This window comes from Arabidopsis thaliana, chromosome 2, assembly GCF_000001735.4.
Source record: "Arabidopsis thaliana chromosome 2, partial sequence".
NCBI classification, from domain to species: Eukaryota; Viridiplantae; Streptophyta; class Magnoliopsida; order Brassicales; family Brassicaceae; genus Arabidopsis; species Arabidopsis thaliana.
In genome coordinates this window covers 7,596,432-7,621,632 of record NC_003071.7, presented here as the reverse complement: position 1 = coordinate 7,621,632, position 25,201 = coordinate 7,596,432, and the positions used below count along the sequence as shown (strand labels likewise).

At 35.9% G+C, this 25,201-nt stretch overlaps 3 protein-coding genes, 2 long non-coding RNA genes and 1 pseudogene across 10 annotated transcripts; 2 read left to right on the top strand and 4 right to left on the bottom strand.

Annotated features, from left to right (window-relative positions):
• Positions 1–503: 503 nt before the first annotated feature.
• IRE1A (Endoribonuclease/protein kinase IRE1-like protein) lies at positions 504–4,482 on the bottom strand. The gene is made up of 8 exons (NM_127306.4): positions 4,271–4,482; positions 3,975–4,185; positions 3,520–3,763; positions 2,184–3,439; positions 1,812–1,984; positions 1,319–1,565; positions 937–1,240; positions 504–850 (listed from the first exon to the last, which is right to left on the bottom strand). Exons 2-8 carry the CDS (start codon positions 4,127–4,129, stop codon positions 704–706), a joined length of 2,526 nt encoding a protein of 841 aa, NP_565419.1. The 5' UTR covers positions 4,130–4,185; positions 4,271–4,482; the 3' UTR covers positions 504–703.
• An 808-nt stretch (positions 4,483–5,290) lies between these two features.
• Positions 5,291–12,397, top strand: EMB2763 (ribonuclease II family protein). 2 transcript variants are annotated; one of them, NM_001202612.1, is made up of 25 exons: positions 5,291–5,400; positions 5,627–5,805; positions 5,897–6,028; positions 6,115–6,272; positions 6,476–6,531; positions 6,656–6,778; positions 6,892–7,022; positions 7,127–7,367; positions 7,465–7,621; positions 7,901–8,207; positions 8,292–8,448; positions 8,567–8,671; positions 8,946–9,071; positions 9,149–9,201; positions 9,288–9,394; positions 9,658–9,712; positions 9,808–9,907; positions 10,075–10,186; positions 10,575–10,695; positions 10,877–10,936; positions 11,028–11,133; positions 11,209–11,304; positions 11,575–11,656; positions 11,748–11,813; positions 12,040–12,295. In NM_001202612.1, the coding sequence occupies exons 1-25, from the start codon at positions 5,391–5,393 to the stop codon at positions 12,236–12,238; spliced, it is 3,039 nt and encodes a 1,012-aa protein (NP_001189541.1). In that variant the 5' UTR covers positions 5,291–5,390; the 3' UTR covers positions 12,239–12,295. The 2 variants fall into 2 exon arrangements, with proteins under 2 accessions (NP_001189541.1, NP_565418.1); NM_127305.3 differs by lacking the exon at positions 5,291–5,400 and having other exon boundaries at positions 5,633–5,805; positions 7,901–8,141; positions 8,567–8,635; positions 12,040–12,397.
• AT2G17500 (Auxin efflux carrier family protein) lies at positions 12,355–14,905 on the bottom strand. 4 transcript variants are annotated; one of them, NM_201750.2, is made up of 10 exons: positions 14,810–14,849; positions 14,436–14,689; positions 14,239–14,318; positions 14,022–14,146; positions 13,789–13,910; positions 13,434–13,697; positions 13,251–13,351; positions 13,122–13,174; positions 12,849–13,034; positions 12,355–12,767 (listed from the first exon to the last, which is right to left on the bottom strand). In NM_201750.2, the coding sequence occupies exons 2-10, from the start codon at positions 14,568–14,570 to the stop codon at positions 12,643–12,645; spliced, it is 1,191 nt and encodes a 396-aa protein (NP_973479.1). In that variant the 5' UTR covers positions 14,571–14,689; positions 14,810–14,849; the 3' UTR covers positions 12,355–12,642. The 4 variants fall into 4 exon arrangements, with proteins under 4 accessions (NP_973479.1, NP_001031363.1, NP_849964.1 ...); NM_179633.4 differs by having other exon boundaries at positions 12,372–12,767; positions 14,763–14,905; NM_127304.3 differs by having other exon boundaries at positions 12,372–12,767; positions 14,436–14,670; positions 14,763–14,876.
• A 2,049-nt stretch (positions 14,906–16,954) lies between these two features.
• On the bottom strand, positions 16,955–17,181 carry AT2G06955. The gene has a single exon (NR_140180.1). It is a non-coding gene; the product is annotated as an other RNA (long non-coding RNA).
• An 802-nt stretch (positions 17,182–17,983) lies between these two features.
• On the bottom strand, positions 17,984–18,190 carry AT2G06945. The gene has a single exon (NR_140179.1). It is a non-coding gene; the product is annotated as an other RNA (long non-coding RNA).
• Positions 18,191–19,511: 1,321 nt separating this feature from the next.
• Positions 19,512–22,648, top strand: AT2G17490 (annotated as a pseudogene; the record flags this gene model as incomplete). The annotated part of the gene is made up of 1 exon: positions 19,512–22,648.
• Between the last annotated feature and the right edge of the window lie 2,553 nt (positions 22,649–25,201).

The window sequence follows — 25,201 nt, the reverse complement described above, 5'->3', positions numbered from 1 at the left end:
GTTAGATATGAAGCAACCAAAGTGATAAGCTTTGAAGAAAACAAGACAAAATCATACACGTTTACGCCAAACATGACTTGATGGAGAAATTAGATGTCTACGGGATCAAAATGGATTTCCAAAATGAGAATTAACCTCTAGAGAGCAAAGAAATTTGCATGCACCAGAAACGATGGATGTTTTCCCGTAAACTTTTTTACGTTCGATTTAACAACGAAATATGTTTAGTTTAATGAAAAATATAAAAGTCTTAATGCATAGTTTTCGTTAAACAAAAACTCAAAATATGTTTGATCATTCTTGTTCAATACATTTTCTTATGGCGTTAGATTGTTCGTCACCGTGGCCAATATAACTGAAATCGTAATAAGAAGACTCCAACTATAATTTCCGTTAGTATATTCAATGCATTGTTTTTTTTTTTACTAAACTCAATTCTTAATATCTAATCTTTAACCTTTTTGTAAATACTCTAACTAGATTCTGAGTAAAAGAGACACATTTCTAAATTACAAATCTTATTCGGTTGCAGAATACGTCACTTGAAACATAGTTACTTGAAGAGATATATACATATATAAATACTACATATGTTGCAGTTTAAGTTATACGTTAAACATTTAGATATCAGTTAAGTTATGTTATATAACAATGACAAACATACAATAACTAACATATAAAGTGCTGGAAGCGAAACAGTCTTTTAGATGATGTCGCATTTGAAGTACTTTCTGAATACTTCTTCTTCCCTACAATGCAGAGAGATGACTCTATAGACTTCAATCAACAATTTCGGAAACCGTACAGCAAAGTACTCGTCGAATCCTTCTGGAACTGTTCCGACAAGTTCCTAAGACATCAAAAGTTTCAAAATAATCAGTTTAAGCCCGTGAGTGTAATGTAACGGTGTTTGAGGGATTCAATTATAAGATGAACCTGAATTTCCGGAGGAAGTTCTCGATGATGATTCAGTTTGTTCCTGATGACTCGTAACAAGTCACGGATGCTATCGTATTTGTAACGCCTGTAGCGCCCGATGTTTGTGATGAAAACAGGTTCTAGCTTTTCATCCCATTTCCCTCCTATAGCCACTGGAGCTGTACTCTCCATTGCTTTCAAGATTTCAGAATCAGCTTCTCTATTTTCAAGCTCAACTCGGTCACTAGCATCACGAAGGAAAGACAGTCTCATCTCTGAGTTCCAAAACATAGGATGGAGTAGCACTTCAGTTGCGCTAGGACTGCAAAGAGCAAACAGTGTATAAGAGATTAGGCTTTTTCGAGTGGATTTTAATCATCAGAGAGGAAAGTAACATTACCGTAAATCAGGGTCTGGGTTTAACAAACGGGATATGAGGTCTGAAGCTTCTGGAACGTGTTCTACTAGAAATAGGTCGACTTTGTTCTTCACAATATTGACATCTCGTTCAAGATCATCACCAAAGGGATGCTTACAACCGGTTATAGTGTAAAAGATGACACAACCTAAACTAAACATATCGACTGCACGAGTTTGACGACCTTGTAGAAGCTGCTCTGGTGCTTGCCAGCCCGAACTGCCAGAACCTGTAGTTTTTAAAGCAGATACTTTAAAAATGTGGGTTGAAACTCATTTCATAAACATAACACATATTCAACAAACGATCATACATTGCGTTCAGACACTAACATGCATTCTATTGACCAACTTATGACATTATGTAGTTTTTCTCTAGTGTTAGTTTTGTTTTGCGAGATCAATCAGTCCTATTTTTGAAAGTGTTACAAATCCAATATTTTGGGCATAAAAAAAGATAATAAAAAACAACTTACCTGTGGCAAGGTGACCCAATGATGACATATCTCTGGACATACGCTTGCTAATGCCCATATCGGACAGTTTTGCACTCAAAGTCATATCTTTACTAATTAACACATTTTGTGGCTTCAAGTCCCGATGAACTATTCCCAATTCGTGTAAGTGGACGATTCCACAAACTATATCCCTGCATCACAATACAAACAATCTGAAAAATATAAGTTTAAACAGTAAATCAGTAAACAAGGTTTGAACTAATTCTACTGTTTATTGTATCACATAGCCTAGACTTATCAGAACCATAGCTACCTTTGATGTTCAAATAGAACATCACTTAATCAAAGAATATTATGACATATATAAAAAAGTACGAAGTCCAAATTAACCTCATTAGTTTAAGCATGAGAGGTGACGGGTGACCCCCCACTTTCCAAAAGTTGTTTCCTTTGATAACTCCCTCCAAAGAATCAAGTTGGATCTTATAAGCAGCCACTCCTTCAGTAGAATCGTTGTTTTCCAATACTTTTGTCATAGAAAACTCTAAATAGGATTTGATTAGATCATCTAAACTGCAGGTGCAACGCTCTAGAGAAAGGTATACAAAATCTTGATCATACTCCACACCATACCACCGAATGATGTTTGTGTGTTGGTCTGATGCAATGAGGTTTTGAATCTCTTTGAAAGCAACCTCATGATGAGATCGAACAAGGCGTTTTACAGCTACAGGCCGGCCTTCGTAAATACCCTCAAACACCACAGTTCCGTTACTTCCCTTTGCAATTTCTTTACTTGACAGAAACAACTTACCGATCTTTCTCCCATCAGTTGCACCACTTTGAAAGTTATTGAAGCCTAGTAACATTTGACCTCCTTCAATGAGCTCGAACTGATCCTGGCCACGAGGAACTGACTGCCTATTTGTATCCTTCGCGGATTTACGGTTCTTCTTCTTTTTGGAAGGTCCAGCTTTCAAACTAACATCACTGCCCCTCGACGAAAACTTTTTAATGAAAACAGAGACAACAACACCTAGAAGCACTAAAGGGGCCAATAACTTTACTGGTGACCATTGTCCAAACAAATATGTATATTTCTGCTTATGTTGCTCTTGTAACTTTCTTGACTCTCTGGCTTTTCCAAAAGGCATGATGCTGTTTTCGCTCTCGAAGTGATTTAGGGAAGGGGAGGGTAGCATTTTCACATTCATTGGCTGATCATGGAGCACCCTGATAACAATTTCTGGGCCACGAACGTCAATTTGTGATCCACATAACAATGGCATATAAATTCCAGTTTGAAGTTTAGGACCGAGGTCATAGCCAGAATTGAAAACAGGATCACATAGTAAAGCAGCTCTGAAGTGAGAAACCGTCAAATTCCAGACAAGCTTCCCAGTGGTTTTACTAAAATGCTCAAGTTTGGAATCTGTTCGCCTGATAAGAAGAGGTTCATTCACAAAATCTTCAGTGCTAGCGGGCTTCACGAGAGCATTAGTAATCTTAGTATCTCCAGTTGATTTGTAAACATGAATCAGCCTCCCTGATCTACCATCAACCAAATAGGCACTAGTTGTTTCTGATCCAAGAGTCACACCATCATCTGTTACAAGTGGCTTCTGCCTAAAAAACTCCTGAACTGTCTGCAGTGAATATGTGCCGAAACAAAGTTAAGATAAACAAAGTCCAGTAATAATGAAGTAAAGAGAGAGATGCTTCATACCCAATTATGATAGCCATCGACAGTAGTAGCCGCCTTTGAGTTGTTCAGATATTCAACAATTATGTGAGGACGAGTTATCTCAGTAGCATTTTCTGTGTTGTTATTAGCAGGAGCCTGATATAACGAGTGCATTGGTGATCCTGTTGAAAAGGACCAGTATGGTGTTTCTTTCGGTTGCTGCTTTAAAAACACCTTCCCATCACGATCAACAACAAGTTTCGTATTTGGCTCTGTTGGTGGTTCACTGAGTAGAAGACAGATAACATCACAACCAGTAACCACATAGAGAAGAATCAAAAACATCTATCAAAATGTAATCAAACCAATTCTTGCCACCACCAAAACCTAATCACTAGTCCATCACGTTTACAATGCTAATGATACCTAAAACAGTGTCACCAGAATCAAATACTAACTAAGTATTTTTAAACATGCAGAGGATGGAAGAAACTCACCGACGAATCTGCAAAATTGATCTGCGGCCGGGACTAGATGGAACGATCGGATACGTCACATCGTCGGCAGCGCCGCCGCAAGGAGACATGATCCATGGTGAGAGTAATAGTAGTAAGAAGAAAAGATGGCGGAGGAAAGGACATCTCGGCGGCATGGTCCGGATCAATTATGGAGAATCCGAACAGAGATAGAGATGATGATGATGATCAGCTGTGAAAAAACAGAGGAGGACGAGTCAATCATCGAATTTAAGAATTGGGAGATAAAAGATAAGAGAAAGGGTTTTCGAATTTACCTAAGAGTGAAGTCAACGATGGATCGGAGATAAGATGCGAAGCTTTAGTCTGAGGCTGCGGTTTAGGGATCTCCGTCTCTGTCCGGCGAGTTTCTCCTCCCTTGCCCCCACCCTTAGTGTGTCTAACGCGTTCTCCTTTTGAATCTTCTTAACAAAAAAATATTTTAATGGAAAAAAATACAAAAGTTTTTTTTTTTTTTTTAAACCCCCACGAACGAACCAAACACTGTTTTGCTTCGAGTAAGGTTTGTCTGAGGCTGCGGTTTAAGGATCTTCGTGTGCCCCACCGTACTGTCCAGCTAACTTATTCGGCCGAGCCGAGCCAATATGCGTTAAGCTTTTTGGTCTTCTAAACACCTTTTGCTATCAACAAATTCGAGTGAAAATATCACTAAAATTACTAATTGTGTTAAAAAAAACAAATTTTCATATTGTTAAAGGTAAATAAATCACATTTTCTTTTGTTAAAGGTAAAACAATCACATATACATTAGACATAGTGGCAAAAATTGTGACGATTATTTTTGGTTTAATCGTACTTCTTATCATATAATTTTGTGTTTATTTCAGTGTTTAAGAAAATGTTAGGCGCTTAGCTGGCGGTGACCCTCCGCTTAGCGCATAGAACGCTTAGTCGAGGCCTAGACAATTTTAGCCGGTTTAATCGGTTTTAGAATAAAACGATATATATTTATATACTATTATCTGAACTGTTGCAAAAACTATTATAAAAAACGGAAATTATCAAATTTTTAAAAATAAATTTAAAATTTAACATTTTAGTAAAATAAAATAAAATAATAAAAAGTATAGGTGTCCTTAAAATTATTTAAAATATATTTTTGAAATTTTTAAAAAATATTAAGAGACGATTAGATCCGCCTAGCCTAACCCACCTAATGAGAGTCTAATCCGCTTAATGTTTACATAGTCTGCCAAATCTATCTCACTGATTAATAGAACCGATTTTGAAAAAGTCAAAACGGTATAAAAGCGTTTAGTGCCTAGGCGTCCTAGACGACGCCTATCCCACTTTATTGAACACTGATTTATTTACTAGAAATTGTATCGGTATAATTGGAGATGCATCATTAAAAAAATTTCTATGAGATCAAGGTAAATGATCTTAGGTATGCAATATTATCTTGCAAAAATTGGTTAGTTTTGGTTAAAATAAAAAGAGTGTTTTTGACCTTTTTCCATCAAGAGTAATACCGAGTTTACTAGCTGTATTGCTGTGTTTACTTCGGTTTAATCAGATTGAGCCGGTTAGAGAAAAAGTAACTAAACCGGTTTTAACCGTCATCGTTTCGTTAACCATGAACGAATAAGGAGCTATAGAATTGAAAATTTTAGTAGTCAAGTTGGCTGGCTTAGGTTTAAATTTAAAGGCTTTAAAAAGCTTCTTCCTCTCTTCCGTTCTGACGACTGAAATCTTCTTCACCGGCGAAATCGAAAAGTTTTCCAGCAAGAAATTGAAGATGTTGCAGAGCAAAGTTTTCAATAAGAAAACCAGAGGAGGAAGAATCCAAAAGGTTTCTCTTCAATCTCTCTATGCTTCTTCTTCTTCTTCCTTCCGAGTTTTTTTGTTCGTTATTGTAACTTTTAACTCTTTGTCTGCGACAGCAAGTAAGAGAGGTTTATCTACGAGATGACATATACTGTGGAGCTTTCTCTTGCAAGTCTTGTGATTCTTCAGCTGCTCGTTTGTCTTCCTCTAAGATAATCGTTGTTGATACCAACGTCGTTCTTCACCAAGTAATTTTTCTTTAATTTGATTACATAAGCTAAAAGTTTTGAGCTTGTGGGTATTACTAATGTAATATTTTGTTTGTTTCTGGTAGATTGATTTGTTGGAAAATAAGGCTATAGACACTGTTGTTGTTCTGTCTGTGGTGTTGGACGAAGTTAAGAACAGGAATAGATCGGTTTACAATAGAATCAGACTTCTCTGCAGCAATCCAGCGAGACAATTCTATGTTTTCTCCAATCATGTCCACAAGTAAGAAGACCTTGTTCGAACTTTTAGCTTTTAGATTAACCAGATTTTAGGTGGACAAAAGAACATAAAGAATTCAATGATTTTGGAATTTCTGTTCGGTTATATTGATTAGATGCTCTCCTTACTGGAACCTACTAAGCTATAGAAACGCTTTTCTCCGTGTCCTTATCGTTGTTTTCTCGCGTTTACTAAACTCTTCACAGGGATACTTATGTGCAAGCCATGGAGAAAGAGAGTGCAAATGACCACAACGATAGAGGTTTTATTTACTATTCAATCACCTTCTTTGTTTGTTAACATCATGTTACTTTCTTGATGATGAACTTACATACTTCTCTTGGTAAGCATCTGTTATTAAAATTTTAAATTTATCTGGAATTCAGCTATTCGCGTCGCTACTCTATGGTACCAGAAGCATCTAGGGGATACATCTCAGGTGTTGCTTGTAACTAATGATAGGGAAAATAAACGGAAGGCCACTGAAGAGGGAATATCTGCGGAGACAAGTATGTGAATCATCTATATTTTTCATAGAAGTTGTCGAAGCTTGGTTTTGCATGACTGTTTGTGTGTCTTGCTACATGATGTTGAAGTTTATCAATGAATGTTTCTGTATCAGTTGAGGCTTATGTTAAATCACTTGGACAACCTGAATTGCTGGATCTGCTTGCCCAACCAACCAATGAAGACATAACTATGGAAGATGCAGATGATTCTAGACCTTCGAAGAGGAAACTTATATACCAAGAGGTAATGGAGATAAACACATTTGTTTTTCAGTCTCAGCTTTGGGTAACTTGATACTGCCATCAAACAACTTTTATCTCCAATTTTGTTTTTTTTCCTGCCTGCAGCATAAGCCCATGTCTGAGATTACTGCTGGCTTACACCGTGGAATATATCATCAAGGAAAACTCCGGGTCAATCGTTTCAATCCTTACGAAGCTTATGTTGGAAGCGAGAGCATTGGTGAAGAGATAATTATCTATGGGCGCAGCAACATGAACAGGGCTTTTGATGGTGATATTGTTGCAGTCGAACTCTTGCCTCGGGATCAATGGCAAGATGAGAAGGCATTATCTATAGCTGAAGAAGGTCTCTTTCAATATCTACATATATTTTACAGCAGTTATTTCCTTGCATGACGTTGTGTTAAACTTATCTTTCTTCCAAATATCAAATTCAAATGCAGATGATGAAGAGGATGATACTGTTCATTTGGCTCCCGACAATGTTGATGATGCTCCTAGAACCTCAAATTTATCCCATGAAACTTCTGGGGATAAAAATGCAGCCCCTGTTCGTCCATCAGGCCGTGTAGTCGGTGTTATCCGTAGAAATTGGCACTCGTGAGTTCATTACTTGATTACCCTTACCTTCTTGCTTGTTTTTTTTTCTAATTGAGACATTGATATATCATATGAGATCATGTTAACAGACTTGTTAATACATTCTCATTAGAGGTACCTGTTTCTGGTGACTACATATGTGACTGGACGATTATCTTTAGTACTCTTGATTCAGTGTCCTTTGTCTGTGCAATTATGCTTTACTTTTCCTTAAGTTTGTCTTCTGTTTCAAGCCATGGTTTCTGGATGACGGTTCCTAATTTGTATGTTTTCATGCAGCTATTGTGGATCTCTTGAACCGATGTCACTACCTGCTGGTAGTGGTGGAACGGCACATGCTTTATTTGTCTCTAAAGATCGCAGAATTCCCAAGATCCGCATTAATACTCGACAGCTGCAGAACCTTTTGGATATGAGGATAGTAGTGGCAGTTGATTCCTGGGACCGTCAATCTCGATATCCTTCTGGTCATTACGTACGACCAATCGGCAAAATAGGTGACAAGGAAACTGAAACAGAGGTAAGGGATCATATTAATTTATTCGATTCTATTCTAGTAGGAGTTAGGTGGGCAAGAGTAGGAAAAGTATATTGGTTTCCTTTCTTCAGAGAAGTAACTGATTTAGATAATTGAATATAACATCAATACTCTTTCTTGTGAATGCTGCAGGTTGTGTTGATAGAGAATGATGTTGACTACTCGCCGTTCTCTTCTCAAGTTCTGGCATGCTTGCCACCCTTACCTTGGTCTGTATCCTCTGAAGACGTATCCAATCCTGTTAGGCAAGACTTACGACATTTGCTTGTCTTTAGTGTGGACCCTCCGGGTATGTATCTAGAGCTTTACATTTTATAAAGTATATATGATTCAAGCCAAATTTAAATGTCTCCCAGAGTCTGCAGTTAGTTGTGCACAAGCAGATTAACTTTATTTGGTGCTAACAGGTTGCAAGGATATTGATGATGCATTGCACTGTACATCGCTTCCAAACGGGAACTTTGAACTTGGAGTCCGTATCCTAGAGTCCTCAGATTCTCATAAATATGACTGTGCTTTCAATTTAGGACATGTCAATAGTCAATGAGTTAAAAATCAGTTTGTGGGATATATTTAACCAAAGCATTGAAATGGCTCATATTACCTTTTAGCTTCATAGTTCGCTTTTATCATAATTATCTAGTACGAGAAGTGCTTTTGAGGTGATCTGCTTTATGCCTTTTAGTGAATCGGTATCTTCCAGAATTTGTAGCTAGTTCCGTTGTATTCTCTTCTTGTCTTGGGAGTGAATATATATGATGCTTATCCTTGACCATGTTTGATTAGACATTGCTGATGTAACGAATTTTGTTCACCCTGGTACTCCTTTGGATGATGAGGCATCAAAAAGAGGCACATCTGTCTACCTTGTTGAGCGCCGTATTGACATGCTTCCCAAACCTTTAACTGAAGGTAATATCTTCTTACAGAAATACATTCCCTTTGTGTTGGAATTTCTATGCACTCATGAAACATGATATTGCTTGTAGATATTTGCTCTCTTAGAGCTGATGTGGAAAGGCTTGCATTCTCGGTTATTTGGGTATGCTTTATCCATTTTCAATTGTCATTGCGAGGCATATTAGCAAATTGGTAAACGGTTAGCTTAAGCATAATTCATATATTTAGGAAATGAGCCCTGACGCTGAGATTATCTCAACGAGATTCACAAAGAGTATTATCAAGTCTTCTGCAGCATTGTCCTATATTGAAGCTCAGGCTCGGATGGATGACAGGTACATTCTATTTTACCATAGAGTTAGAGGGTCATTGGCTTGTTTGCTTACCTTTGCTACTACAATAAATTATTTGATTTTATGCTCTCTAGTCATTTGACAGTGAGAAAAATGGTAGCAAGGATTGTCAAAAAATTATTGTAGAAAATTTAATCTTTCTAATTTCATGAATTTTTATCCCATTATTTTGTATTGTAGAGTTGTTTAAGATTCCCTCTTTTACTTTATGCCGAAGATTGACAAATGTAATTAATTTCTTGTAGCCGATTGACAGACTCCCTGACTACAGATCTGAGGAATATGAATACCTTGGCAAAGGTTTGAGACACCTCCTCTCACAAGTTGCCATATGTTCCAGAAATCATAGAAAGAACACAACATTTTGACCTGTTTTTTGCTCTTGAAACCTGTAGATAATGAGGCAAAGGCGTATCGATAGGGGAGCCTTAACTCTTGCTTCTGCGGAAGTCAAATTTGATATTGATCCGGAGAATCATGATCCTCTTAACATTGGTATGTTATCTGAGCAAAATTTGTTTCTTCTTGATGAATACGAACGATGTTTTCTTAGTCTTTTTCACCCAAACACCCATGAAATACAACCACCTCTATCCTTCTGAAAGATGTATTCAATTTATTCATCTGTTTTTCATTTGTCATCATGACTCTGTTTTGCGCAGGTATGTATCAGATTCTCGAAGCAAACCAAATGGTTGAGGAATTCATGCTTGCTGCAAATGTTTCCGTCGCTGGACAGATCCTGAAACTATTCCCTTCTTGTTCACTATTAAGGTAAAGTTTGTGATAGTTCTTTTCTTCTTGAAGGTAGCTTTTTCTTACATCGGTGGTCTGTTTCTCAAAGATTGCAATCATTCTGTATTTGTTGATGGGTTCCTCTGCGTAAAACGGATTTTATTTTTTCTGAGATGTGACAAATTAGCTTTCAACTGTTGCTAAAGATGCATATATACACTGGTTCATGAATTGTTTAGTCTTCTCGTGAAATTTGGCCATAGGTGGTTAGATTATATAATTTTGTGCATATTTAGCATAATGAATATTATGGGATCCCAAGTAGCTGTTGAGGATGTGTTTAGTTTTTACAGGCAATTATTGAATTTCTGTTCACTTTTATTATCAATAGTAGTTCATCATATCTCTGGTTTCGTTCTTCATGCAGGCGTCATCCTACTCCAACAAGAGAAATGCTTGAACCACTACTGCGTACTGCTGCAGCTATTGGGCTTACCTTAGATGTCTCTTCATCTAAAGCTTTGGCTGATTCACTGGACCGAGCTGTGGTGAGTATTTCTTTTTGTCTGCACTGTCTATATGGCAGCCACTGAGTACCTCCCTGGTTTCTTTCTATTCATAATCAAATGCAATTGTCACTTTCTTTGATGCTATATAAGTAACTTACTTCCTTGTTTCAAATTACGTTCTTTTTATTCGCTCAATATTAACAAATTCGTAATTCATCAGGGTGAGGATCCATATTTCAACAAGTTGATCAGGATATTGGCAACTAGGTGCATGACGCAGGTGATGCTTCCGTGATGACTGAGTAGTAATATTGCTGGTGATTTTGACAGGATATCGCCATATTTAACATTTTAAATTTATTACTACGCAGGCTGTGTACTTCTGTAGTGGGGATCTCAGTCCTCCCGAATATCATCATTATGGGCTTGCAGCACCCCTGTATACTCATTTTACATCCCCTATCCGTAGATATGCCGGTAAGTGATAACTGCTCTGTCTTCCCTCTTTTCACCTGTTAGCTGCTCTAATCTTACTTCTTTCCCTGGTTCTAGATGTCTTTGTGCACAGGTTACTTGCTGCGTCATTAGGAATATACAAGCTTCCAACGGTGTTCCAAGACAGACCTCAACTTACTAGTGTTGCTGATAGTAAGAGTTCGCTTACCTCCTGTGGATTATTTAAGAGTTTTATTATTTCCAGAATTTTGAGTGTTCAGACAAAATTTGCAAACTGAGGAGTCTTTTGGTCACTTCCTGATTTGTTTTGGAAATTAAGGTCTTGTTTGGTCATATCTTTGTCAAGGAAAAGATGTCTAAAATTCGAACGAATTTTTCTTAAAGATTAGGGATAATGATTTTCCTTTTACTAATGCACCTGAGTCTTAGAGTTGTAGGTTCTAATTCATTGACTTGTTTCAGATTTGAACTATCGACATAGGAATGCCCAGATGGCAGGTCGAGCTTCAGTAGAGCTGTACGTTCTCATTTACTTCAGAACCCGGTATGGATTGTATATTCTTCATGAATCTTACTTGATTTTAAGGCATGGACTGGTAAAGACTAAGAGAAAATTATGTGTGTTTCTGTTGCAGACCCACAGATGAAGAGGCGAGAGTTGTGAAGATAAGATCCAATGGTTTTATAGTATTTGTCCCCAAGTATGTTCTCCATTCTTTGCTTATAATATAAATTCATTAGCAAGTGTAGCCGATCCTCCTTATCCTTGTTTATTATCTCCATTCCCAGAGCCACCATATCTCACTGTTTTGCAATTGGCAATTTTAGGGGAAAAGTGTACTTACCAAAGGATTGGCTATTCTTGTTCTTTTTCCTATTATTAGCACATTATATTTTCTTACACTGGAAACGTTATGGATTATGCAGGTATGGAATCGAAGGCCCTGTTTATTTAACAGGAAAGGGAGAGAAAGGAGCTGGTGATTGGTATGTTGATGAGGAGAAGCAAAAGATTGTTAAGATGGATGGAAGTTTATCTTACAGTGTCTTGCAAACAGTGAAGATCCACATGGAGGTAGTAGAGCCTCAGCCTAACCGACCGAAACTCCAACTCACTCTCTTGTAAAACTCTTAAACCTTGTAGTTTCACTTTCCCTTGTGTGGCACGGACCGATTGTCAACAGCTTTCCTCTGTGTTCATTATCGAAGTCAAAGACATTGTGTCGTCAATTCATTATCTATAGATGGATGCCAATTTTGGGAGGTGCATCACTTTTAATCCTCTGTTTTCATATGCTTTTTCATTAAACTTGATGTAATACTTGATACAATATTGGCGTTTACAAATCGGGATATGGAGAAAAATGAAGATTTGCAGAAAGGTACGCATGCAACCAGAAAAATCTATCAAGTTATGATCAAATTTTATGTGATAGACAAAAAGAATGGTAAGATCCCTTGACAGAGCTTCGGTCTCTGTAGTAGTAGAGAGATAGAATCTTCTTGTGCTCATACAGAGTTGCAGGTTCTTTAGACTAACAAGTGAAGGAAGATGGTGGACCATACAGTGAGGGCCAGTATCGCGACCAAGTAGGTCCAAAGCATGAGCACTGAGCATTCGTCTTGAGCAACATTGTACAGCTGTGTCATGGTACCTGTAAGTAACAATTTTTCTTTCCTCGTTAGTATTGTTATTTCTAGATTTGTGTGACCTCAGTTGATGATTTATGACTAACCGATATTCATGGCAGGCGGGAGGGTGAACTGAAGCATCAAAACATACTGAAACAAAGGATCAGCTGGAAGAAATCCGAGATTTGCAGCTGTTAGTACAATGCCTATACCGATAATTGGCATAGCTATGTACCGAACACAGACTATTCCAAGTACAACCATCGGTTTGACTGCCGAAGAACGTAAACCTGGTCGATTTGAACAACAGTAAGTTTGTAAGTTTCTTTTTTTTTGGGATTGATAGTGAAACCTGAGCTGTGTATTGAGGGATTTACCTTGTATGAGGTTTCCCCCTAGTATAATAGTCATACAGGGAATGGTCCCATCTCTGCATAATCGGTAAAGTTAGTAACTTAAGATGCAAATGGTCAGGAGGTAATTCATGACAAGATTTTGGTAACTACCCAAGAAGTTTTGCAGTGCTTTGTACTATTCGTAAAGGAGCATCATCACCTATGATAAGATTTCTGAGCCATCTTACTGCACCGAAAATGAAACCGATAATCTGAAAGCATCAAACATGTAACATTAGTTACTCATTTCACTCTTGGTATATTCCTCAATGCTAGTCGGTATATTGAACTTACTGCACCAAGTGTAGGTGGTGCAAGAAGCTCCTCCAATATCTCATGGAGGAAGTCTACTCCTTTTCTCCAAAACCCTGTCTTTTCCTTTACCACTTTGTTTTCCTTGTCTTCCGGTGCACCGAGGAGATGGGTCTTATGATCAGCTTCTAAGTCACTATTGGATGATTTAATTGCTATTTTCTCAGATTCTTCTATGGCTTGAACTTTCATTGCGGACCCTTTAATCAGCCGGAATGTGTATGTCCATATGTAGAAACCCCCTAGCTGCACAATTACCAGTAAAAAGAAATTCAATTTGCTTCTCCTTTCTCCACATCTCATACCAATATACTTTTATAGCGTTAACATAACGTACCGCCATGGAGAAAGACGCGTAAGAGAGCCCGACGGTTCTACATACACTTCGGTTACCAAAAGGACTTTTGTCCTCATCGCAGATTGCTGGGACAAGTATGATTGGTAGGTTCCCCATATTTCCTATTAAGCAAAATTGAGTTTCTCCATGAGAACAAAACAAAGATAAATCTAACGTAATATAGGTACTATGATGATGACGTTGACAGGGTCCACATAATATGTGGCATTTACCTGCAGAACAAGTTGCAACAATAAGACCTTCAAGATAAGGAGGTGGTTTCAAAATCTTAACAACCAACCACCCAAGAAGTCCTCCGATTAGAAATGTAAGTCCCATGTTCACCGGCATAAACCACCTATATAGTCGGAAGATTTATTTTTCACCGTCTTTACTAAGTTACCATGATCCAAACAAGGGTAAGAAAAAAATTGATAGGAGAATTCTTACCATGAGATGATGTCTTCAAGTGTAACCGTCTGAGCTAGATTGGCAAACATGAGAGCCGGTGCAAATAGTACAAACACCACCTAAACAAAATTTGAGTTCATTAAAACACATCTTTTTTTGCTAAAGTCAATAAAAACACATCTCGAATGTTTGATAGGTTTTTTTTCAAAGAGTCAAGGATCATTGAATTGGTTTACCTTGTTCATGGAATTACGGGCTTCAACAGGGAAGAGCTTGCAACGATCAGAGGCCATGAAAGCTCCCACAAGACTCATGAAAAGAACTTGAATAACCGGCATAGAAGCCACCTCCAACAACGACCAGAATCCCATCTTTTTATGTGGTTCTTTAGACTAATGATCAAGGGATTATATATTATGGCTCAAGCTCTAATCTCTTCTTCTTCTTCTTTCTTCTTTCTTCTGCAGTTATCTGCAGAGAATTAATAAGCCTGAGAAGAGAGAAAATATACGAGGTAAGCAAATATTTACGTTGAGTATATACACATTTATATATAAACTTACAGAAGAAGCAGAATGATTAAACAATAATTTGTGGAATTGAGACATGCCAGAGTTTTGAGTATTTTGAGACCCGTATCATTGGAGTAGTAGCACGAACCTGTGTTTTCACGTTGTAACTAAATAATACTTTTCTTTCCATATTTGTTGGTTTGACCCTACACAAACCAATTCAGTATTCTATTGTACTACTATTTTTTGTTATTCAACATTTATTTTTATTTTAAAAACCGTCACATAGAAATTATCGAAAACTATCAAAATACAAACAATTACGTAAGTAATGATGTATATCTTTTTTATTTATTAATTTTTTGATAAGGACGAATTATTTATACTGTTGAAATCTTTTTTTTTGTTTTGGCTAAATGAAAACGTTAGGACGAGCCTAATTGTTGATTTGACTTAAACTGAAATGAATGACCTAATTGGTAGATTAATCAAAACTAGAGCTAAAAAATTAACTAACATTCAAGAAATGGTCAGACGACACGTCATTACGTTTGCAAATAGATTCACATGTTTAAAATACTAATTTACTGTTCAAAAACATCTGTCCAAAACATGTTGAACTTCTCAACTTCACAACATTGAAAAATCAAAATCAAAATCGAGAAATTTCTTGTGATAAAAAAAAAGTAACCGATGATACAAAAAGCTAGGGTAGTTGTGAAAACAAATGGATATATATTCATCAGACTTCAGTGCCAGGTTCTACACGTGTTTATAAATTATAATGCAAATATATGGACCCCTAATGTGTTAGTTAAGGGGCTCTACTTAAAAGAAGTAAAGAACAACTATTCCATATATGTAATTTTGTAGAGGGAAAAAAAGGAAAACTAACGAGGAGGAAATACATTAAGTTATTGTTCTAAATTTTATTTTAAATAATTATAATGTTCTACACGTGTTTATAAATTACAATGCAAATATATGGACCCCTAATGTTAGTTATGGGGCTCTATTTTAAAAAAAACTACTTCATATATATAATTTTGTAGAGGGAAATAAAAGAGTGACAATGAGGAAATACATTGAATTAGTTTTCTAAATTTATTTTGAATAATTACTTGAAAAGAGTAAATTATTAGTTATTTTCAGAATTATATTATGATATTTTCTTTTTGTCGGCTAATTTTTATGTTATTTAAAATCACTAAGCTGTTATATTTTAAGAAATATCATGAGATCCTGAAAAGGTTTTATCAGGACAGGTACTATCTGGGATTCTGGATACATTATAAAATGTTGAACCTGTTGACTAAGTTAATTGCCATGCATATATGTAAAGAATTAGTTTACAATTTCTTAAGAAAAAATGAAATATTAACATCAAGTAATTAACAAAGTAAATCATATCAATGGTAGACCCCAAATATCAAAGATTCAAGATATGGGAGGCTGATTCGATTGGATCTATTTCATATGCAACACGTAAGACATAAATTATTTTGGTCAACATGTTTTAAAATAAAGAGATAATATATAACACGTTAATCTTAAGAAGCAAAACAAAAGACATTAATGTGTATCTCACATAAGGAAATATCAGTTAGATCCAAGGCTTTTCTACAATTTGTATATATAGATCAAAGTTGATAGTCTATTGTTTCGGTATATATAGGGAAGTTTCCTTTTCATTTTCCCATATCTCAGACACATGACATGCACACTCAAAACGAAATTGAAATCAATAATTGTTATTCGTCAATTTATTCAGAATAGAACTTATCTACACATTGAACATGCACACATGCATATAAGCGTATTTAATGGATCTAAATTCATAAGATGTTTTTCCTACAACTCATATATATGACAAATGAATAAACGATCAATCGATCATCACCTTCATCATGTCATCAGCATCTCTATATATCTAAAGTTTCTAAACCATATCTAGATTATTGAACTTAATTATTGGTATGAATCTTAAGCATGTATATTATAAAAACATCTCAAATTTAAATATGAATTTTTGCAATAATAATGATTAAAATTCGTATCAATCAAATCTGAAACAACAAGGCTGAAAAACCGATTCAAAACGTGAAACATGTTATGTGATTTATTGAGATGTTTTACTAGTAATGATCAAAAGCAACGATCAAGTTTTTATCAGACTTATACATATCGATCGATCGATGAATTATGTTTCATCCGAAAAGAAAGAACACGTATTAAGAAACGAATAGAAAGTACCTGAACCATGCAAGAACTCAGAAGAATCTATCTCTATCCGATGCATTAGGAAAAGACAAATTACGCAAAGATTGAGGAGATGTTTTTAAGAATTGATATTAAAAATCAGATAAACTAAAAAGGTCAAACAATTATTCTGTTGGAACGTGTTTTAAGCGCTTTAATATTCACCAAACAAAGTAAAAATAAAAAACACCAATGGGGAAGGATATATAAGCTGGCTTTACGATAATATAACATGGCGATGACAGTTTTGTATTTTGTTCAATTCTATAGTTGGCAACAAGATCTGATATCAATTTACTATATTTATTGATTACTGGAAGATCATTAATTTTTTTACTCTCGTAAACATATCATTATCTTCTTAAATCATTTGAGAAAATATATTATAAATTTCATGAAAATGGTATAGTTTAGATAATATATTAATATATACAACATACACACACAAAGACACGACACATGCATATGCGTATGCGTTTGTGTTACTGTGTCTTTGTGTAGCTGGAGTCTTGGAGGATAGAAGTGGACCACGTCACGTATATTGAACAATTTACAACAAGATAAATTGACCAATCATTACTCATTAGAACTTATGATATCGTTTGGAATCAGCTAACATATACATAATTATAATGGTTAGATATATATACAAAACAAAGGTAGATTAAAGAAAAATTCACTAGCAAGTTAAAACAAATATGTCGTCCACACACAAAGATTAAAGTTTTTGTCTGCCTAAGCATGAAACTTTTTTTTGGACTATCGAAAACTCCATATATTTAAAAAAAATCAAAAGCGGATTATCATATCCGACAAAAAGAATAAGTGTTGTGCTTTTTTATAAGTTCTACTGAGCACCGAACTATCACAATTCATGTGATCCTGAAATTAAGAATACATGTGTCTAATTTATTCACCTCCTACATAGTTCATGTGAACCATATCCCTCTCTTGCTTTTTTCGGTGCAATATATAGAAAATAAATACAAATACAATGACTATATAATAGTTGACATGGAAAAACAGAGAAGAAGATTAAACCGATCCAGTGTATGAATCCAAGGCAATGAGGTGGCGAAAAGCGAATGTACTATACCTGCAAAAATCGTGGAACTTCTCGTCATACTTTGTTGTGTTGCTAAAAACGTGCGGACCAGATTTTGCAGGTTTTTTTAATCTTATCGAAAATGTTACGATTCTGGACGCGAATACGGTCTTGGGGAGCCCTCTTCCAACTATTGAGGGTTTTGTGTTTTTGTGTTTTTGAAAACTATAAGTTGTTTATTTTCTTACCCAATATTATTTTTCTCAAGGGCCACAACATTAATAAAATAAGGTCCTTATTCTAGTGGCTTCTCAAGATTTAGGTCCCAACTTTTGCAATTTCTACAAGTCTCATTTGTTGCTTAATCTTACAACTTATTTAAAATTTAGCTCATCATTTTAAACATTTCTTTCTCCTCTTTTAACTAAAACCCAAATCTTTTTTTTTTTCTCACAAGTTCATATTTTATTGAGGTAAGCATTACAAACATGGGCTAAAAAAGCCCTACAACATAACCAGTTACGAAAACAAACTAAATCCCAACTCAAACTCAATATTGAAGAAGAAGATTTGATCAGATAATTCCTTTCAAAGCCACATGTTATCAACACGTGTATGATGAGTAATCAAAAGATTTCCATCGTCATCCTTCGCCGTCGTAGCCTCTGATTATTCCGGTGAATGAAATTCAACACAGTGAATTCGTTTGTTTTTCACCTGCTACTGCAAAACAGCTTAATGGATAAAATACAGATCAATTAAACTCAACCACTTGCTAGAATCATCAAAGAAATTTGAGATCCAACAAAACGGTAACAGAGAATAAGAAATATGATTAATCCAAACCAAAACTGTTTACTAGACCAATCGAAGCTAAACAGACAAGTAACAGCTAAAGGTAATTGTAATCTGCTAAGGAAATTGCTTTATATCTTCAACTAAAATTATGAATCCCTTGGATAATTTTCGTAAACTGCAATCTCAAAGGATTAATTAGAAAGCAGACTGTTGAATAATGCCTATTTTGCTTTCAAACCATACTGAAGAAGTCAAAGAGAGAACAAGTAGTTACATGTGAAAGAAGTTGGTTTGAATCTAGTTGCTTTTGTTTACTTGGAAAACTAAGCTATAATCTAGAGTAAGCATGCTTGTAGTGGGAGCAGCCTGCAACAGTGTAATCGTGTAGGTGTCATCGTGTAGGTGTCAGAAGCTAGTATTTTGTGTTTTACTTTATGTTTTGCTATAAGGATGTATGTGTGTGTAAGAAAGAATTATGGGAAAATTCTAAGAAAAACAGAGTTTATGCATCTCTCTCTCAACTTCTAAATCGTTTTAATTCACAAAACATGAGTGAAAGTGAGAATCACAACATGGTATCAGAGCTACGCTGATTACTGGAACCAAACGAAATGGCTCAAGATCTCGGGATGAAAACGCCGGTGACCAAGAGGGACACCAAGAAAGAAAGAAAAGGCTCACAAAAGAGCAAACTGGGAATGGCTACAGAGACAGCAGAAGAAGTGAAGAAAAATCTTGTGTTTATTGCAAGACAAGAGATTAAAGAACCAAGTGGAGGAAACACTTGGTTGATCGACAGTGGATGCACAAATCACATGACACCAAATGAGAAGCTGTTCACAAAAATCAACAGAGACTTCAAAGTTCCAATAAGAGTTGGAAATGGAGCTGTAATGATGAGTGAAGGAAAAGGAGATATTGAGGTTATGACAAGGAAAGATAAAAGAGGCATACGTGATGTTCTCCTTGTACCTAAACTTGGGAAAAATTTGTTGAGTGTTCCTCAAATGATCATCAACGGATATCAAGTCACATTAAAAAACAACTACTGCACCATTCATGATAGTGCAAGAAAGAAAATTGGAGAAGTAGAGATGGTGAACAAGAGTTTTCACCTAAGGTGGCTTTCAAACGAAGAAACAGCAATGGTGGCTAAAGATGAAGCAACAGAGTTATGGCACAAGCGACTTGGGCATACAGGACACTCAAACCTTAAGATCCTGCAGTCAAAAGAAATGGTAACTGGCTTGCCTAAGTTTAACGTGGAAGAAGGAAAGTGTGAAAGCTGCATCTTAAGCAAACACAGTCGTGATCCATTTCCAAAAGAATCAGAAACAAGAGCAAAACACAAGCTTGAGCTCATTCACAGTGATGTGTGTGGACCTATGCAAAACTCATCTATCAATGGTAGCAGGTACATACTTACTTTCATTGATGATGCTACAAGAATGGTTTGGGTCTACTTCCTGAAAGCAAAATCGGAGGTATTTCAGACTTTCAAGAAATTTAAGAATCTTGTTGAGAATAATGCAAATTGCAGAATCAAGAAGCTTAGAATAGATAGAGGAACAGAGTATCTTTCGAAAGAATTTTCAGAGTTTCTAGAAGGGAATGGCATTGAGAGGCAACTTACTGCAGCATACTCTCCACAACAAAATGAAGTCTCAGAAAGAAGAAACAGGAGTTTAGTGGAGATGGCAAGAGCCATGATTAAAGCAAAAGATCTGCCATTAAAATTATGGGCTGAAGCTGTTCATGTTGCAGCCTATGCTCAAAATAGAACACCAACAAGAACCCTGAAGAACAAGACACCTCTAGAAGCTTGGAGTGACTCAAAACCGTCTGTAAGTCACATGAAAGTGTTCGGGAGCATATGCTATGTCCACATACCTGATGAAAAGAGGAGGAAATGGGATGACAAGTCAAAAAGAGCTATATTTGTCGGATACAGCTCTCAAACAAAAGGTTACAGAGTGTACCTGTTGAAAGAAAACAAGATAGACATTTCCAGAGATGTCATCTTTGATGAAGACAGTAAATGGGACTGGGAAAAGAAGGAAGTAATCAAACATTATGATATGTCACGTGAACCAGAAGACAGAGGAGACCAACAAGCAGATGAGCAGAACTCAAGAGATAATGAAGCTAGAGGGAGAAGAAACGTTTTACCAAGTCCCTTGAATCTGAATTTTGACAGTCCTGGAGGCAGCACAAGTCAGCCAAACAAGAAAACCAGATCGATTAATGACATTCTCCTCACTGCTCCATTTGCAGATGTTTAATACTAAGGAGCATGTGAAAGCTGCTATACTGGTGCAGAAGAGCCTGCAGTATTTGAAGAGGCTGCAAAACATGAGGAATGGACACAAGCAATGGAAGAATAAATATTAATGATCGAGAAGAACAAAACGTGGGAGCTGGTGAAAAGACCAACAAACAAAAATGTGGTAGGCGTTAAGTGGATATTCAGGCTGAAAACTGATGCAGAAGGGAATGTGGTGAAACACAAGGCAAGACTTGTAGCAAAAGGGTTTACTCAGCAACATGGGGTTGACTATCTAGAGACATTTGCTCCTGTCTCTAGACATGAAACAATCAGGTTGATTCTTGTTGTTGCAGCTCAGAGGAAATGGAAATTGTTCCAATTAGACGTCAAGTCTGCATTTCTAAATGGTACTCTTGAAGAGGAGATATACGCAGAACAACCTCTTGGATTTGAGGAAGAAGGAAAAGAAGATCATGTTCTGCGTCTACACAAAGCTTTGTACGGTCTGAAACAGGCACCGAGAGCCTGGTATAGTCGAATTGATGAATTCTTCCAGCGAGAGAACTTCACAAGAAGTGACAATGATCATGCTCTATATACTAAAGAAGTTCTGGGAAAGCTATTGGTGGTGTGCATATATGTGGATGATCTCATTGTAACAGGTGATGATGAGGAAATGGTGGAAGAATTTAAGACTGCGATGAAGAATGAGTTTGAAATGTCTGATTTGGGATTACTTAACTACTTTCTGGGAATGGAAATTGTGCAAAGTCTTGAAGGAATTTTTCTATCTCAAGAGTGCTATGCGAGAAAACTGTTGAAAAAGTTCAACATGGAAGACAGCAAGATCATGAGTACACCACTGTTGCCTCAAAGAAAAGATCAAGAAGAAGATGAGAGTCTGGCCGACTCAAAAGTTTACAGAAGTCTGGTAGGGGGTTTGTTATACCTAACAAGCACTCGTCCTAACTTAATGTTTTTTGCATCATACTTGTCTAGGTACCTAAAGGAACCAAAAATCAAACACTTTAAGGAAGCTAAGAGGGTTCTTAGGTACATTAATGGAACAATTGATATGGGAATGAGGTTCACTTCAACTATGGAGCCAAAGCTGATTGGTCACTCAGACAGTGATTAGGGAGGTTGCAGAGAAGATCTGAAATCAACTACAGGATATTGTTTTAGTATTGGATCAGCTGTGTTCACATGGCAAACCAGCAAGCAAGAGACCATTGCTCAGTCCACTGCAGAGGCGGAATATATGGCGTTGTGTGCAGCAACAAATCAATCAATGTGGTTAAAGCGATTGTTAGAAGACTTGAAGTTCACCACTCAAGAGGGAGTACCTATTTACTGCGATAGCCAGTCAGCTATGCCATTGGTAAGAATCCTGTCCAGCATAGAAGGACAAAACACATTCAGATCAAGTATCATGTCGTAAGGGAAGCAGAAAGAAATGGGGATATCAAACTGTTATACTGCAGAAGTGAAGAACAGTTGGCTGACATACTAACTAAAGCATTGGGAAGACAGAGCTTTGAAGGATTTCGAGAAAAGCTTGGTTTGAGTTGCAAAATGGCAAGAGGGAGTGTTGAATAATGCCTATTTTGCTTTCAAACCATACTGAAGAAGTCAAAGAGAGAACAAGTAGTTACATGTGAAAGAAGTTGGTTTGAATCTAGTTGCTTTTGTTTACTTGGAAAACTAAGCTATAATCTAGAGTAAGCATGCTAGTAGTGGGAGCAGCCTGCAACAGTGTAATCGTGTAGGTGTCATCGTGTAGGTGTCAGAAGCTAGTATTTTGTGTTTTACTTTATGTTTTGCTATAAGGATGTATGTGTGTGTAAGAAAGAATTATGGGAAAATTCTAAGAAAAACAGAGTTTATGCATCTCTCTCTCAACTTCTAAATTGTTTTAATTCACAAAACATGAGTGAAAGTGAGAATCACAACACAGACACTTATGATCGAAAATCGCCACAAACACCACCACCAACACAGATCCAACGAGATGAAAACTAAAAACAAACAACGGCACCAAAAGCACCGTAAGAGAAACTAGAGCTAGCCATCGTCGCGAGAACCGATCGATGTTAGACAAAAGCTGGCCAACCTCGCTGAAAAAGCCGAGAGATGCCAGAAAAGAGCCAGCCAATGATGCTGATTAAGCCACCAATGCTAGAAGAGAGTCGGTCATCGTAGTTAAGAAAACCAAACGATGCCAGATAAAAAACGGCCAACACAAACTGATCGTTGCCGGAAGAAGTTGTAGTCGCTTCTTCTCTCTAAAAGATATAGAGAGATAAGAGAGAGAAGCCTTTTATTTTGCGTTGCTTTTATGTTGGTACTAAAACCCAAATCTTTACTCAAAACATATTTACAAATGTAATTTAATATTCTTATTCTCAATGAGTCACAAGTTATAAAATTTAAGGAGCTTTTACTAGTAGATTTTCTTAAAATGTTAGAATTATACAGCATTACTCATTTAGAATAATGTATTTGTAAAAAGTTATGAAATTCATACTTTCACCCCTGTATATCGTTTGTGCCATGATATAAATAAGAATTCCATTTATTAGCATAAATAATCTCCATGCTATAGTATATTCCTCAATTTGGGATCCTTTAAAACTCAAAAATATACAAGTTCTAAACCGTTAGTATAAGACAATCCGTATCATCCTGGTTTGATTCTTATTTTGTTACATTTTTAACCATTCACTATAGAGTACATTTTTCATTTATAGAGTAGTGAAATCAAAAATATATTATCGTATCACTTAAGATGAAAACAAAATATGTGTTAATCTTGACCCGTGAGGCAGTTTACTCGGTTCTTCTAGAAAAAGTTGAACCTTATGTTTTCTTATTTGAATATTTTCTTTTGAAGAGGAATGATTTACAGACCAAAACTGAGTATCATCAAGATTGGTTCGAATCAAAACAACTTATGGAATTTGGTTCACAAAAAAAAAAAAAGAGAAAAACAAACAAATCGACAATTAATAAATTTTCGCAAATTCTTTTTCTCAAAATGTGTTACCTATATTGGAGGCCCATTGGAGGCCCAGTATGGGTTAATATTGACTGAATGTAATGGACGCCTCGTTCTTTGCTGTTAATCTATCTGGACATTGTCCATATGGGCCTAAAGTAGCATGGGGTCATGCGTTCGCAATTGTTTATTTTCGTACCCAATACAAATGCAAGCTTGCAAGATCTAAAGTTTCTACTTACAACAGCAGGTATTTTATCAATTTTTATAAATAACAAAAAATCTAAAACTCATTTTAGTCAAATCAGTCAGTATCACATTTAATACATTTAAATTAATATTGAGTTCCATAAATATTTACGAAATATATATGAAAAGATTTATTCTTTATTGGATGTCTCCAAAGGGACAATATGAAAGCATTTCAGTATTCAAAGTTTCAAATACTACTCAAAGTTAAACAAGATCGATAGCAAAAAATTAAGTTTACGAATTATTGTTAAAAGAAAGGGTTTCAACTTTCAAATAAAGATCCATTTTGAAAAAAAAAAAAACAAGTTTATGCAATAAAAAAAAAATCCAGTTTCTATTTGGTCATTTATTTTACTCTTCATCAATGTCCCCTCATTTTCTATAAAACAATAATCAGATTTTACCACTATATATATATATATATATATATATTTCTCTCATAGTCATACACTCAGACTCGTATCCATATAGTCGTATCAGTAGGCAGGTATAGAAATTTAGAAATGTCCTATTATCAAAATGAGGTTGACGTAATTATCAACATGCAATGCTTTGTTTTACTTTATTTGGTTAGGTGAAGAAAGACAAAAGCAACATTGCCTTTTTCATTACCAAAACTTTCAATATAAGACATCCACAAATCCGCAGGAATAGACAAAATAAAGTGTACCAATATCAATAATTTTTTTGGTTGGAAAATAATTATGTATGTTTAACTGATTTGAATATACTAACAATATAATCATTTTGTCAGAAAGAGGTTTTAGATTTTGATTAAGAAATATGAAAAAGAAAGCCAAAATATGCTAAAGATTTATGTTCTAGACAGAATGTGAAACAAATTAGAAAGTGATATCAAATAAACTAATAAA